Consider the following 16832-nt stretch of genomic DNA (forward strand, 5'->3'; position numbering starts at 1 on the left):
GATGTATCTTAGGTGGCTGTTTGTAGGATGTAGAATATTTTCTTTATGAACTATGTTATGCCAACTGGCCTAGCTGTCTCCCAAGACCATGGTCCCCATCCTCAGCCCCAGCAACTTGGTCCCATGTTTGGATGTGCCTAGGAAACGTCTATGACTTTGCCTCGATCAAGTTGCGTTGACTTCCGCTATATTATGTGCTTTTTTTTCTGTGTAAACATTTCTTGAGTTTTTATAATAGTGGTTTCATGCAATATTTGTCCTTTTGTGATTGACTTATTTCACTCAGCATAATGCTCTCCAAATTCATCCATGTTGTGAGATATTTTACAGATTCTTCATTGTTCTTTATCTTGCATAGTATTCCATTGTGTGTATGTACCATAATTTGTTTATCCATTCATCCATTGATGGGTACTTAGGTTCTTTCCATCCTTTTGCTATTGTGAATAATGCTGCAATGAACGTGTGTGTGTGTGTCTATTCATGTGACGGCTCTTGTTTCTTTAGGATATATTCCTGGAAGTGGGATTGCTGGCTTGAATGGTATTTCTATTTCTAGATTTTTAAGGAGGTACCATATTGTTTTCCATAGTGGTTGTGCCATTTTACATTCCCATCAGCAGTGCATAAGAATTCCAATCTCCCCACAAACTCTGCACCATTTATTATTTTTTGTCTGCTTGATTAGTGCCAGTACTGTTGGGGTGAAATGGTATCTCACTGTAGTTTTGATTTGCATTTCTCTAATGGCTAATGATTTTGAGCATTTCTTCATGCATCTATTAGCTGCCTGAATGTCTTCTTTGGTGAAGTGTCTGTTCATAGCCTTTACCCATTTTTAAACTGGATTATTTGTCTTTTTGTTGTTGAGGTATTTCGTAGATTTTAGAGTAGACCCTTGTTGGATATGTCGTAGCCAAAAAATTTTTCCCAGTCTGTAGGTTCTCTTTTTACTCTGTTAGTAAAGTCTGTTGATGAGCATAAGTATTTAAGTTTAAGGAGCTCCCAGTTATCAAGTTTATCTTCTGTTTGTGGCATTGTTAGTTTTGGTTTGTATTGTTAAGCATGCCATATATTAGGGCCCCTAGCATTGTCTCTGTTTTTTCTTCCATGATCTTTATCATTTTTAGGTTTTATATTTAGGTCTTTGATCCATTGAGTTTTTGTGTATGGGTCCTGTTTCATCTTTTTACAGATGGACATTCAGTTATGCCAGCACCATTTGTTAAAAAGACTGTCTTTTCCCCATTTAATGGACTTTGGCCCTTTATCAAATATCAGCTGCCCGTAGGTGGATGAATTTACATCTGGGTTCTCAAGTCTGTTCCATTGGTCTATGTGTCTGTTGTTGTACCAGTGCCAGGCTGTTTTGACTACAGTGGCTGTATAGTAGGTTCTAAGATCAGGTAGTGTGAAACCTCCCACTTGTTCTTCTTCAATAATGCTTTTCTTATCCGAGGCCTCTTTCCTTTCCATATAAAGGTGGTGATTAGTTTCTCCATTTCATCAAAGATGTATTTCTTTTCTTGTGCATTTTGTGTCTAGTTCCTTTGTCCATTTTTTCTATTGGGTTATTTTTATTAATTTTTTAAAGGTCTTTGTGCATCAAGGAAATTAGTCCTTTGTTATGGTTTGAAAATTTATTGTTTGACTTTAAAAAATGTTTTACACAAAAATCTTTTGCTTCCTGGTGGGGTTGAATTGTGTCCCTCAAAAACATATGTTGAAGTCCTAAACTTTGGTACTCGTGAACGGGATGTTTGGAAGTAGGATCTTTATAGATGTCATTAGTTAACATGAGGTCATCCTGGAATACCAAAAAAAAAAAAAAAAAAACCAAACCCACCGCCGTCAAGTCAATTCTGACTCATAGAGATCTTTATATGACAGAGGAGAACTGCCCCACAGGATTTCCAAGGAGCACCTCTGGATTCAAACTGACAACCTTTTGATTAGCAGCTGTAGCTTTTAACCACTACGCCACCAGGGTTTCCATCCTGGAGTAGGGTGGGTCTTAATTCAATATAACTGGTGTCCTTACAGGAAGAGAAGAAACAGACAGAGGGAAGATGTTCATGTGAGACAAAGGCAGACATCTTGAATTCAGACTTCTAGCCACCAGAAGCGTGAGAGAATAAATTTCTGTTATTTTAAGCGCCCACTTTGTGGCACTTTGTTACAGCAGCAAAAGAAAACTAATACACTTCCTATCTAGCCTAATTTATTAACATCTCCCTTGGTTTTGTATTTTTGCTAAAAAGGCTCCTCCCATTCCAAGATTTTTTAAATGTTTACTTCTAGAATGTTCATAATTTCTTTTTCTTTTCGTTCACATATTTGACCAAGCTGTAATTATTTTGTTTGTCAACGGGACAAAGACTACCTTAATCAAAGGCTATTCAGAGCTTACTACTGTAAGGAAGTCAGCTACCATCACTTTCATTTGCGTAGAGACTCAAAGGGGTTTGAAAGGAAAGTGAGTTTTATAGACTTAAAGGAAGAAGTGTCATTACTGTCTTCGGTGTAAGTGTTCTATTACAGTGACATTTTATAGTTTTTAGGAGTGTTGGATTTTTTAAGAGAGGGAGGTTTTCTGATTGGCTTTCAAGTAACCTTGGCAGTCTTTGATGGTTCACTATCTACTTGCTCATAACTGGGGGCTCTCTAGGCTGGGTAGGGTCATGTGAGGTTTCCTATTTCAGGTGAAAAAAAAAAAATCTGGTCCTTGGCTTTGGAGTCTTACATAAGCAAATCCTCATGTTTTAAGAGATAAGGTAAAATTCAGTTTTATTTTTTCCATATTCCTACTTAGTGGACCAAATATCCACCACTTTAATGCACATTTATCTTTTCGGTTCTAATTTTGAATGTCTTTTCAAATGCAGTGGGTCTGTTTCAAGATTCTCTACTCCGTGAATTGTATCTGCTTATTCCTCACCAGGAGTATGTATCCCCTTGTCAAGTGAAAGCAGCATAGTGCAGAAACAAACATGGCTGAAGTAATATCTGAAAGTTTATCCATTAATAAAACCTGCTACTAGAGTGACTATTTGAATAGGAGACTGTGCGTTATAAAACTTTCTATCATGCTACAACGTGACCCTGTCATACAGGAGGTCTCCATATATATTGACTGAGTACATAAATGCTCATGTGATAATGAGAACCTTAGACTAGGAGATGGAAGACTCTAGTCCCTGCTCTGTTGCAAGCTGGTTGGATGACCATGTTACATATTAAGAGGCAGGCAGCTGGGCAATGGCCTTTTTACTACATATTATAATTTCTAGACCTTCTTGAAGGCAGGAGTGGCCATGTGATTAAGTTTTCAGCAATGGAATGTTAGAGAAGGTGACAGGTGGTGCTTCCAGGCTGAGACTTAAAATATTCACGTGATCCTTCAATCTCTTTTCTTTACCTGCAAACTAGGACACAGGCCTGCCTGTGATCCAGTTTTGGCCCTACATACAAGGACCATGTGCTAAGGGGATGGTGGAAAATCAGATGAAGAACCTGGGAATCCTGAATAAATATGTGGAGCAGAGCAGTCTTCCTACCTGCTCCGTGCTGCTACATAAGTTAGAAGTAAACTTCTCTATTCTTCAAATCACTAGATTGTTGGGTCCCTTTGTTACAGCAGCTTACCAATACACATGAGATATAGTATTCCACCAAGAGAAGGGTTCTGTGGTGGAAGAAGTTTGGGAAATGATGGGCTTAAAACAAGCATGCAAGTTTCCTTCCTATAGGACTTCTCTGAGCCTAGATAAATGTTTTCCTTTTTCCTGCAAAGCAACACGTGGGAGGAAACTGCTGACCTCTGCTTGTTCTGTATTCCCCTGCTTGTTCTGAAAAACACACTCTGGCAAATGCTGATTTTGGGTGATTTCTATTTTCTCTAATTATTGCATAACACATGGCTGGTGTTAAATGTGCATTCGGAACACCACCAAATTTTACAGATTGAGGGCTGCCTTTAGTCCAACCACTGCAGCCAGGGCATTCTGCGTCCCTCTAGGGGACAACAAGCAACATTATAAAACCATAAAGGACTTGTGCAATTTTTCCAAGAGTTTTAGGGAATTTTCATTTCAGTTATCTGTATTCTTTCTCATCTAAACAGACGGAAAGATGACAAAGTTTTACCCACAGAAGAGTCATCCTTTATTTTCCCCTATTTTTAAAAGGCTTAATGTGCTTGGCTGCTAACTGAAAGGTTGGAGGTTTGAGTCTACCGAGAGGTACCCTGGATAAAGGCCTGGTGATCTACTTCCAAAAAATCAGCCACCGAAGACCCCATGGAGCACAGCTGTCCTCTGACACACATGGGCTGCCACAACTCTGCCTTGACTCAACAGCCACTGGTTTTAAAAATGTACTGCGGCAACAATTGGTTCAGCGATTACTTCCTGAGTGACTACTATGTGCGAGAACCTGGAGAAGAGAAGATGGCATCCACTGGGCCAGACTGGAAAGACGGCATGGACTCATCCTAGAGCATCCAGGGCATCCAGGAATGACGACGGTATTAAAATTGCTCCTCTGGTCACCCACCTGTGACATGAGATTTGTGGAGAGGTCCTTCCTCCTGACTTCTGAGGTTTGGGCACGTTGCCTTCTGCCAGCATGATCAAGTGTGACCATTTCTGTTGATTCAGAAAAGGCCTGAGGCCCAAAGCTTTAGGCTGTGATGGTCAGAAGGATTTAGGAGGATCCAAATGCTGAGCTTCCCGAGGCTAAAAGAAACCTGAAAATTCTTCTATCCAGCTAAGACATGAATCTACCAGCAGTCCTTACATATTCTCATAGCAAAATGTATATATTGTTGTTGGTAAGATAATCAGGGAGACAAAATTTCGTAAGAAATTTGTTAATGTACTTTGTGAATTGTATAATTAAGTGAGATCCCTGGGTGGTGCAACGGTTAAGCACTCGACTATTGGCCGAAAGGTTGCTGGTTTGAACCCACCCAGAGGCTCCTCGGAAGACAGATCTGATCTGCTTCCGAAAGGTCACCCTTGAAAACCTCATGGAGCAGTTCTACTCTACACGCATAGGGTTGCCATGAGTTGGAATTGACTCAATGGCAGCTAACAACAACAGACGCATGCATATTTAAGGTCCCTAGGTAGTGGGAACAGTTTGCTCTTAACTGCCAACCAAAAGGTTGGCAATACCACAGAAGAAAAGGCCTGGAGATTTGCTCCTGTTAAGATTGTTGTTGTTGTTAGGTGCTGTAGGTTTTGACACACGGCAACCCTGTGTGACAGAGTAGAACTGCCCCATGGGACTTTTTAAGCTATAATGTTTATAGTGAGGGGAGCACTGGTGGCACTGTGGTTAAGAGCTTAGCTGTTAACCAAAGGGTTGGCAGTTTGAATCCACCAGCTGCTCCTTGGAAACCCTATGGGGCAGCTCTACTCTGTCCTATAGGGTCGCTATGAGTATGAATCGACTCAAGAGCACGGGTTTTTTTTTTTCTTAGTTAATCTTTACAGGAGCAGACTGACAGGTCTTTCCTCCTGTGGAGCCGCTGGGTGAGTTTGAACCACCAACCTTAGGTTAGCAGCCAAGCACTTAACTGTTTGCTCCCATAGTTAGAAAATCAGCAACGAAGGGCAAGGCAGAGGGAGAAAGAATAGAAGGAGAAGGGAGGTGGCAGGGACAAGGGAGAGGGAGAAGGGAAAGAAGGTGATGGGGAGAGAGAGACAGAGTGGAAGAGGGGCTTCATGAGGGGAGGCGGGGGTCACACAATGCCTGCCGCAATGCCCGTTCACTGCGTCTCTTCTAACGCAAACCACTTCCCCCGGGTGTTTCCTGAGCCATATCTTTCCCATTGGACTTTGCGCTGCTTGGCTGCAGGGACAATATCGTTTTCACCTCTGTAAACCCCCAGTTCCTAGCAGAGGAATTCTCAGAATCTGAGCCAAAGCTTCTTGTTCTGAGAGGAGAAACCACCACTCACGGGGTCAGCCGGCCAGTCTGTGATTATTAGCCACCAGGCCCTGGGCACAGTTGCAATGTGCTCATGGCAAGCCATAAGCATTCACTGGTAGCTTAGAGCTTAGCTGCTGGCCAAAAAGGTCGGCAGTTCGAATCCACCAGCTGCTCCTTGGAAACCCTATGGGCCAGTTCTACTGTTTCCTATAGGGTCACTATGAGTCAGAATTAACTCGACAGCAAGAGGTCTTTTTTGGGTTTTATAGTGAAGATAATATCTATTTTGGAATATAAGTGGGAAGATTAGCAAAATGTGTATCAAGAGCAGGGCCTGAGTTGAAAAACATGGTGAATGTAATTAATGACACTGAACTGTACATGTAAAATACATGAAAATACCAAGTGTTCTGTTACATATTTACCACGCACATACAAAAAAAAAAGAACAGTACCTGGCATATACAGAGACCAAAGTTTATTAGTGGTTACCAGGGGCATAAGGAGGGGAAAAGGAGGAGTCGCTGCTTACAGGGACTAAGTTTCTGTTAAGCGGGGTGGAAAAATCTAGAAACGGATAGTGAGAGTGGCTGTACAACATGACATAATTCATATCACTGAACTGTACATGTAAAAAAACGATGCTAATGCCAAATGTACTGTTCCATACATTTTTACCACACACACACACACACAAGGAGCAGGGCTTGGCACATCAGAGAAGCTCAATAAACAGCACCTGATGTTATTGTTGTTAACAGCAACAACAGACACAAATAGAGGGTCTCAGAACAGCACTGACCAGCTCAGGTATGCTGCAGTTATGAACTTTTGGGGGAGATCTGCCTGTCCATGTCTTCATCCTAGACAAAACAGAAATCCTCAAAGACACCTAGACACCTTAGACACCTTAGAAATAAAAACAAAGAAAACACACACATACACACACCAGCAAAAAAAGAAAAAACTAAAACACACTGGCCCTTGATAAGTATTCACCTTGGTTACATCAATATTTTAAGTTGGTGTACATTTATGGAAAATGAATAGAATGATTTTATTCCCCAGCAATTTCCCCCCGGTATCTCGGAAAAAAAAAAAAAAAACACTAGTTTTTTTTTTTATCTCGGGGAAGACATTACCCTCAGAGTCTGTGGGGTAACCCCACTAAAAAAAAAAAACCCCACTGGATGTGCCAAAACAAACGCAAAGAGTGCCAGGTAGAGACGGACAGAATAAATGGGAAAGGTGAGCCGTGAAAATTCAATATGATAAGAACTCAAGGGCATTCTCCCTTCTCTCCACAGCTGATTTCTGAAGCTTACAGTTTGTAAATATGTATGTTTTAGGAAATTCAGAATACTAGGTTGTTGTTTTGCTTTACAAAGTTAAATGAATATATTAACAAATGAACTCCGTTGTTGCTGTTGTTAGTTGCTGTCGAGTCGATGCCAACTCATGGTGACCCTCAGTGACAGAGTAGGGCTGCACCATAAGATTTTTAAGGCTGTGACCTTTTGGAAACAGATCACCAGGCCTGTCTTCCGAGGAGCCTCTGGGTGAGTTGGAAACATCAACCTTTCGGCTAGTAGCTGAGCACTTTGCCATTTGCAACACCCAGGGGCTCCAGGGAACTCAGCACGGAGTTTAAATTATACTTATCAGAAAACACCTTTTGGTAAATGACAGACATTTAAAACAAAATCATGACAAGATCAATTATTTGGCTCTAAATTTGTCTTGTCTTTTCCCTTGCCGTCCACCAGATGGCAGAATGGGTCCACGCTAGGTCCCCTAGTTGAGCTGCAGCTTTCTCCAGATTTTAAATGGAAAAATTGTATTTTTGTTTTTGTTCCATCTAGATTTTTCTCTTTTCTAATGGAAAAAAAAAAAGGTAAAAATTTTATACACAAATTTTTAGGAGCATTCCTATCACATAGAGTCATTTTTCACTGGGGGAGTAAGCTTCTTTCACCTAAAGCAATATATATATATATATGTATATAAGTGTATGTGTATGTATACATACATGTATATATACATATATGTATATATACACACACATATATACATGTAATCTGCTCCCATAGATTACAGCCTAGGAAACCCTATGAGGCAGTTCTACTCTGTCACATGGGGTTACTATGAGTTGAAATAGACTCGATGGTACCTAGGACCCCACTGCTATCAGGAAGTCTTTTTCTGTACCATCGACTCTTCCCAGCATCTTGGCCCACAGAGGACTGCCCACTATTGAGCTTCTTAACCAGGCCAGTGTCCCCTCATCAGTATATGCCCCATCACTTTGGTCACTGGAGAGTGCTCTAAGCCTCCTATCGAGCAGAGTGTAGGCTGGTGGCTTCACTGGCCTTATGCAGTATATCCCACTTCTCTGAGCCTTTCCATTTCTTCCTCCACTGTCTGCCACAGCAGTCCTGACATTTCTACTTAGTACAGGCAATTGTTTCTTTAAGCTTCCTAACACTGTCACATCACCTGGGGTCTTCGCTGGGTATTAAATCCTGTGTCATGGCTGAGTTCTCCCTTGTCAAACTTTATATTCTGTCCTCTGCTACCTGGCCCTGCAGCTCCTTCAGCACTGTTAGCAGCCCATCAGTTCTCCAACTGGACTACATTGTACCTTGCTCCTGGCTATTGGTCTGGTGGCCAGGAGGAGAGGTGTGAGTAGACTGTGGGGGCGGACAGGTGGGTTTGTGTTGTCTTACTAGGCAGGAGCCTCTACATGGTCCTCAAGCAACAGAGGCACATAAGCCTCTATTGGGGAGGAATGGGCTACGTCTATAGATCAACAACATTCAGGGCTATCTGGAAAAAAAAAATTTTTTTTTATTGTGCTTTAAGTGAAAGTTTACAAATCAAGTCAGTCTCTCATACAAAAATTTACGTACACCTTGCTATATACTCCTAGTTGCTCTCCCCCTAATGAGACAGCACATTCCTCCTCTCCACCCTGTATTCCCCGTGTCCATTCAGCCAGCTTCTGTCCCCCTCTGCCTTCTCATCTTCCCCCTGACAGGAGCTGCCCACACAGTCTCATGTGTCTACTTGAGCCAAGAAGCTCACTCCTCACCAGTATCATTTTCTACCTTATAGTCCAGTTCAATCCCTGTCTGAAGAGTTAGCTTTGGGAATGGTTCCAGTCTTGGGCTAACAGACGGTCTAGGGACCATGACCTCCAGGGCCCTTCTAGTCTTGCTCAGACCATTAAGTCTGGTCTTTTTACAAAAATTTGAGCTCTGCATCCCACTGTTCTCCTGCTCCATCAGGGATTCTCTGTTGTGTTCCCTGTCTGGGCAATCATCAGTTGTAGCCGGGCACCATCTAGTTCTTGTGGTCTCAGGCTACATGTAGTCTCTGATTTATGTGGCCCTTTCTGTCTCTTGGGCAGGGGTATCTGGAAATTTAAGATTTTCCAGTGCATCAACCCATTCCAAATCTCTGCATCCCATTTTCTCCCAATCAGGGTCTTAACCCTGGTGGAGTTGAGGCTTGCTGGGGTTCAGAATTTAACCTTCTCTAGAAATCTGCTACTCCTGAAATTGAGTTTTCAGCCCTGGTCCACGGTTTTTTGGATCATTGTTGTTGTCTGCCTCTGGCTGCAGGATATGAGAATCATGATATAGCTGCCAACCAGAATGTCTGGCTTTCACGCTTGGCTGTATATTGGTGATTAGTCATGCTGAGCCTTTCACTGTCTTTCTTTAATGAATGAATGACCCCTCCAAAAATGGCCATCAACTTCCAGAGTTCATACAATTCCAACTTCCTAAAATACCTGAGATATTACATCTGCTGGCGCGTTCCCTTCCGCTGGCACCCCGTTCTAGTTACCACTAGAACCAGCTTTAACAATCGCACCACCATCGTCTGCCAGGGGATAGCAGTGCTCCAACTACCACCAGTGAGGCCTTCTTACTGCTAGCAAGCTGCCTGGCTATCTAGCTTCAAAATCCCATTTTAGACTTTTTTTCTAGGACCACTTCTGGTACCAGTCCTTGTTGGTTGAATTCTTGAGAGACAGGCTCTGAAGACTTTGAGATCTGCAAGCAGGTTTTTTTTATTGGGTAGCACTCAGGAACAACACCTGAGAGGGATGAGGGAAGCAGGAGTGGGCGAGGGAAGAAGCTATACCATGATGCAACACCAATCTGGAGCTGGAATAACCCATATGAGCTGTGGCACCTCAAGGTAAAGGGGCTAAGCCTTTCTGTCCTTCTTAGGCTAGTCATCAGAGGTAGGATGCCCCCAAGGAGGGACTATGACTGACTTGGTTATCTAGTGCTGCTATAACAGAAATACCACAAGTGGATAGCTTTAACAAAGAGATATTTATTCTCTCACAGTCTAGTAGGCTACAAGCCCAAATTCAGGGTGTCAGCTCCAGAAGACTTTCTCTCTGCTGGCTCTGAAGGAAGCTTCCTTGTCATCAATCTTCCCCTGGTAGAGGAGCTTCTCAGCACAGGGACCCCAGGTCCAAATGATGCACTAATCTCCTGGCTCTTGTTTCTTGGTGGTATGAGGTCCCCCTGTCTCTTTGCTTCCTTCTCTCTTTTTAAACCAAAAGAGATTGGCTTAAAACACAACTTAATCTTGTAGATTGAGTCCTGCCTCGTTAACATAACTGCCACTAATCCCATCTCATCAACATCATAAAGACAGGATTTACAACACACAGGTAAATCACATCAGATGACAAAATGGTGGACAATCACACAATACTGGGAATCACAGCCTAGCCCAACTGATACACATATTTTTGTAGGACACAATTCAATCCATGACAATGACCTGGACAAAGTGACCCTGTTTGGCTGAGGACAATTGCTGGAGAAGGACTCTGCTGAGAGCCATCAGCTGCCAATAGTCCCAGGACCGGGAAGAGTGTGTGACTCGGTCCTGAAAAGTGGCATACCATTGTATCCACAAAATTCACCTTTTCTGATCTTAAAATTAACCCTGTCATCTTCTATCTTCCCACTCCTGACATCTGTGTTCTTTCATATTTCCATTCCAGTGTTTTCCTTCCTTTCCGAGGGGCCCCATAAAACATAACCCAGATACAGTTCTGCCTTGTCTATTTCAAAGGGCGACAGACTAAATAGAGCTGTACTCTTTGTTTGAAACCCCTCTTTTAACTTGAAGAAAAAGGAAAACCTCACAAATCTCCACATGTTGTTGTTGTTGTTGTTAGGTGCCGTCAAGTCAGTTCCGACTCATACTGACCTGATGCACAACAGAACGAAACACTGCCCAGTCCTGAGCCATCCTCACAATCGTTATGCTTGAGCTCATTGTTGCAGCCACTGTGTCAATCCACCTCATTGAGGGTCTTCCTCTTTTCTGCTGACGCTGTACTCTGCCAAGCATGATGTAGTTCTCCAGGGACTGATCCCTCCTGACAACATGTCCAAAGTATGTAAGACACCGTCTCGCCATCCTTGCTTCTAAGGAGCATTCTGGTTGTACTTCTTCTAAGACAGATTTGTTTGTTCTTTTGGCAGTCCATGGTATATTCAATATTCTTCACCAACACCACAATTCAAAGGCGTCAACTCTTCTTCAGTCTTTCTTATTCATTGTCCAGCTTTCACATGTATATGATGCGATTGAAAATACCATGGCTTCGGTCAGGCGCACCTTAGTCTTCAAGGTGACATCTTTGCTCTTCAACACTTTTAAGAGGTCCTTTGCAGCAGATTTACCCAATGCAATGCGTCTTTTGATTTCTTGACTGCTGCTTCCGTGGCTGTTGATTGTGGATCCAAGTAAAATGAAATCCTCAACAACTTCAATCTTTTCTCCATTTATCATGATGTTGCTCATTGGTCCAGTTGTGAGGATTTTTGTTTTATGTTGAGGTGCAATCAAAACTGAGGGCTGTGGTCTTTGATCTTCTTTAGTAAGTGCTTCAAATCCTCTTCACTTTCAGCAAGCAAGGTTCTGTCATCTGCATAACGCAGGTTGTTAGTAAGTCTTCCTCCAATCCTGATGCCCCGTTCTTCTTCATACAGTCCAACTTCTCAGATTATTTGCTCAGCATACAGACTGAATAGGTATGGTGAAAGAATACAACCCTGACGCACCCCTTTCCTGACTTTAAACCAATCAGTATCTCCTTGTTCTGTCCAAACAACTGCCTCTTGATCTATGTAAAGGTTCCTCATGAGCACAATTAAGTGTTCTGGATTTCCCATTCTTCTCAATGTTATCCGTACTTTGTTATGATACACATAGTCGAATGCCTTTGCATAGTCAATAAAACACAGATAAACATCCTTCTGGAATTCTCTGCTTTCAGCCAGGATCCATCTGACACCAATAATGATATCCCTGGTTCCACATCCTCTTCTGAAGCCGGCCTGAATTTCTGGCAGTTCCCTGTCGATATGCTGCTGCAGCCATTTTTGAATGATCTTCAGCAAAATTTTGCTTGCATGTGGTATTAATAATATTGTTCTATAATTTCCATATTTGGTTGGATCACCTTTCTTGGGAATAGGCATGAATATGGATCTCTTCCAGTCAGTTGGCCAGGCAGCTGTCTTCAATATTTCTTGGCATAGACGAGTGAGCAACTCCAGCGCTACATCTGTTCATTGAAAGATCTCAACTGCTATTCCATCAATTCCTGGAGCCTTGTTTTTCGCCAATGCCTTCAGAGCAGCTTGAACATCGACTAATTCTTTTTGGTATGACTCTGTGTATTACTTCCATCTTCTTTTGATGCTTCCTGGGTCGTTCAATATTTTCCCCATGGAATCCTTCACTATTGCAACTCGAGGCTTGAATTTTTTCTTCAGTTCTTTCAGCTTGAGAAACGCCAAGTGTGTTCTTCCCTTTTGGTTTTCCATCTCCAGCTCTTTGCACATGTCATTATCATACTTCGTCTTCTCGAGCCGCCCTTCGAAATCTTCTGTTCTTTTACTTCATCAATTCTTTCTTTTGCTTTAGCTGCTCGACACTCAAGAACAAGTTTCAGAGTCTCCTCTGACATCCATCTTGGTCTTTCTTTCTTTCCTGTCTTTTCAGTGACCTCTTGCTTTTTTCATGGATGATGTCCTTGATGTCATTCCACAACTCGTCTGGTCTTCGGTCACTAGTGTTCGATACGTCAAATCTATTCTTCAGATGGTCTCTAAATTCAGATGGGATATGCTCAAGGTCATATTTTGGCTCTCGTGGACCTGCTCGGATTTTCTTCAGTTTCAGCTTGAACTTGCATATGAGCAATTGATGGCCTGTTCCACAGTCAGCCCCTGGCCTTGTTCTGACTGATGATATTGAGCTTTTCCATTGTCTCTTTCCACAGATGTAGTCAATTTGATTTCCGTGCATTCCATCTGGTGAGGTCCATGTGTATAGTTGTTGTTTATATTGGTGAAAGAAGGTATTTGCGATGAAGAAGTCGTTGGTCTTGCGAAATTCTATCATTTGATCCTCAGCATTGTTTCTATCACCAAGGCCATATTTTCCAACTACTGATCCTTCTTCTTAGTTTCCAACTTTCGCATTCCAATCGCCAATAATTATCAATGCATCTTGACTGCATGTTTGATCAATTTCAGACTGTAGCAGCTGATAAAAATCTTCTATTTCTTCATCTTTGGCCCAAGTGGTTGGTGCGTAAATTTGAATAACAATTGTATTAACTGGTCTTCCTTGTAGGCGTATGGATATTATCCTATCAGTGACAGTGGTGTACTTCAGGATACATCTTGAAACGTGCTTTTTGACGATGAATGCAACACCATTCCTCTTCGAGTTGTCATTCCCAGCATAGTAGACTGTATGATTGTCCAATTCGAAATGGCCAATACCAGTCCATTTCAGCTCACTAATGCCTAGGATATCGATGTTTATGTGTTCCATTTCATTTTTGACGATTTCCAATTTTCCTAGATTCATACTTCGTACATTCCAGGTTCTGATTATTAATGGATGTTTGCAACTGTTTCTTCTCATTTTGAGTCGAGCCACATCAGCAAATGAAGGTCCTGAAAGCTTTACTCCATCCACGTCATTAAGGTCGACTCTAATTTGAGGAGGTAGCTCTTCCCCAGTCATCTTCTGAGTGCCTTCCAACCTGGGGGGCTCATCTTCCAGCACTATATCAGACAATGTTCCACTGCTATTCATAAGGTTTTCACTGGCTAATGCTTTTCAGAAGTAGACTGCCAGGTCCTTCTTCCTAGTCTGTCTTAGTCTGGAAGGTCAGCTGAAACCTGTCCTCCATGGGTGACCCTGCTGGTATCTGAATAGCGGTGGCATAGCTGCCAGCATCACAGCAACACGCAAGCCCCCACAGTACAATAAACTGACAGACACGTGGGGGATTCTCCACATAATAGTGGCATAATAGCATCTTAATGACTATCCACTAAAAATAAATAAATAATAAGTGGTTAATAGCTACAGCTGCTAGCCAAAAGGTCAGCAGTTTGAATCTACCAGCTGCTCCTTGGAAACTATGGGGCAGTTCTGCTCTGTCCTATAGGGTCTCTGTGAGCTGGAATCCATGGCAACAGGCTTGGTTTTTATTTTTTTTACTATAAGTTTATCACCTGGTTTAATCACACAAGCACCCATGTGTAATGCAGAAAACAGTATGTATTTACACAAGACATTTCTTGTTCTGGTGACAGAGACAATGCTTCATGTGCACATAAATCTGTGAACTACCTGGGTCAGGCTGTGCACAGGAATGGCCAGCTGAAGGAGTAAGTAGAGGCTGAGATCCAGCCCAGCCTCTAATCACCTAGTCTTTCACACCATCAAGGGGCTGAATATGCCTGAAGGAAGGGAGCACTTCTTTTAATTGGTCTCCCAAACCTGCTACCATTCAGGTCTCTTTTTTTCCTGCTTAGCATAAAGGCACCTCTGTGCCAATCCTAGAGTCCCTGGATGGCACAAATGGTTAAGCACTCGGTTGCTAACAGAAAGGTTGGCAGTTGGAATCCACCCAGAGGCACCCTGGAAGAAAGGCCTAGCAACCTATTTCTGAAAGACTTAAAAAAAAAAAATTGCCATTGAGTTGATTTTGACTCATGGTGACCCCAAGTGTTTCAGAATAGAACTGCCGTCCATAGGGTTTTCAATGGCTGTAATCTTATGGCATTAGATTGCCAAGACTTTGTTCCACATCACTGCTGGGTGGATTCAAACAGCCAACTCTTCTGTTAGTAGTTGAGTGCAAATCGATTGCACCACCCAGGGATCTTAAACCAAATCAGTTGCCATCAAGTCATCTCCGACTCAGCAACCTCATATATTTCATTGTAGAACTGTTTGCCCTCAACAACTAACCTAAAGGTTGACAGTTCGAACCCACCCAGTAGTACTGCAGAAGAAAGCCCTGGCAATGTGCTTCAGCTACAATTACAGCAATGAAAACCCTTGGAGCAGTTCTACTCTGTAACACATGGGGCCATAATGAGTCGGAATCAACTCTGCAGCAACTGGTTTTATCACGTTGAGTATGTGCCCCCAAAACTTAGTCATTTCATTTGGAAAAGACCTATATCATATGCATTAGGGTAGTTAGTAAAGGTCTGAAAAGAAGGTGGAGCCCTGCTGGTGTAGTGGTTAAGAGCTTGACTACTAACCAACAGGTCGGCAGTTCAAATCCACCAGCCACTCCTTGGAAACCTTGTGGGGTGGTTCTACTCTGTCCTATAGGGTCATTATGAGTTGGTACTGACTGCACAGCAATGGACTTGTTTTTTGGTTTTGAAAAGGTAGCATCTGAAAAGGGTCTGATTTCAATAGGATTTAGGAGCAATTCAGAGCTAAATTAAGTACTGAGGAAAGATAAAAAGAGTGTTCTCAGACACCTGCCTAAAGCCCACGGTGCATGTATCCTGGTGGGGTTAAACATTACCACCCATCACATAACTTTTTTGAGCGCCGGCACCCTAGATTCTGAGCGGGGCTTTAAAAGATGACCATAGCTGAAGGGCTGCTAACCAAAAGATCGCCAGTTCGACTCCACCAACCGATCCTTGGGAGTTCTATGGGGCAGTTCTACTCTGTCCTATAAGGTCGCTGTGAGTCGGAATCGACTCCACGGCGATGGTTTGGTTTTTTGGGGGGGGGCGGGGTTATAGCTGAAGGGCAGAGTCCTCCGTCTCGGCAGACAGTAAGAGAGGTGCAAACCATGTGCGTTCCAGCGGCCGAGGAAAGGCATTTTCTTCAGACGTCTCTGTGCTTACCCTTGAAGGACAGACGGGGTTTTGCTCCGCGACGAAGCCAGAGGGAGAGGACCGGGGTCCGCAGGCTGCCCTCTTCTGGCGAAGGATCGCCTCCGGCTTTCCCAACCCCGTCCTTTGTGGGGGGCAGCGCGTGGCCAGCCGCATCTTGTCGCCGCAGAAAGGCCAGTAAACGCCCCATGACTACAAATGAAGTTCACGGTGCTGGGGTTCACGTTCTGCAAGCTCGCACCTCAAAAGAGAGCCGGCCTCCCTGAGAGCCAGGGTGGGCGGCGGGGTTCCCAAGCCCGGGGCGCGCTCTGCCCCACCCGCCGTGGCTGTGAAGGGTCGCAGACTCGCCCCGCCCACGTTCACGGAGCAGCCCGCTGAGTGGCCCGAGCGTCGTGCCCCCAGTTTGCTTGCTTGGCCCCCCGTCCTTCGGGGACGGTCGCGCTCGAGCTTCCCTGTCCTACAGCCTGTCGGAGGAATGCACGGGGACAGGGTGGACTTTTATTTAAACCTCCTTAGACATGTTCCAATCTCTGCGTCCCTACAAGTCTGTCTATGAGCCCAAGGATCTAAATAAGGCCACTCATGAGTAACAACCACCCTTTCGCCCCATCTTCCAAAAAAAAATCTTCCAGGCACCCCTAAAACGAGCGGCGCGCGCCGAAGACCGGAAGTGACGCG

At 43.3% G+C, this 16832-nt stretch overlaps 1 protein-coding gene across 1 annotated transcript in view; it reads right to left on the minus strand.

The window, feature by feature from the left end:
• ADIPOQ (adiponectin, C1Q and collagen domain containing) overlaps nt 1–16789 on the minus strand; it is a 34959-nt gene extending 18170 nt beyond the window's left edge. The window contains exon 1 of the mRNA XM_049880735.1: nt 16167–16789. Coding sequence (XP_049736692.1) covers nt 16167–16344 — 178 coding nt within the window. The 5' untranslated portion in view covers nt 16345–16789. The remainder of the gene's footprint in view (nt 1–16166) is intronic.
• Nucleotides 16790–16832: the final 43 nt, after the last annotated feature.

This window comes from Elephas maximus, chromosome 1 (genome assembly GCF_024166365.1).
Source record: "Elephas maximus indicus isolate mEleMax1 chromosome 1, mEleMax1 primary haplotype, whole genome shotgun sequence".
Taxonomy (NCBI): Eukaryota; Metazoa; Chordata; class Mammalia; order Proboscidea; family Elephantidae; genus Elephas; species Elephas maximus.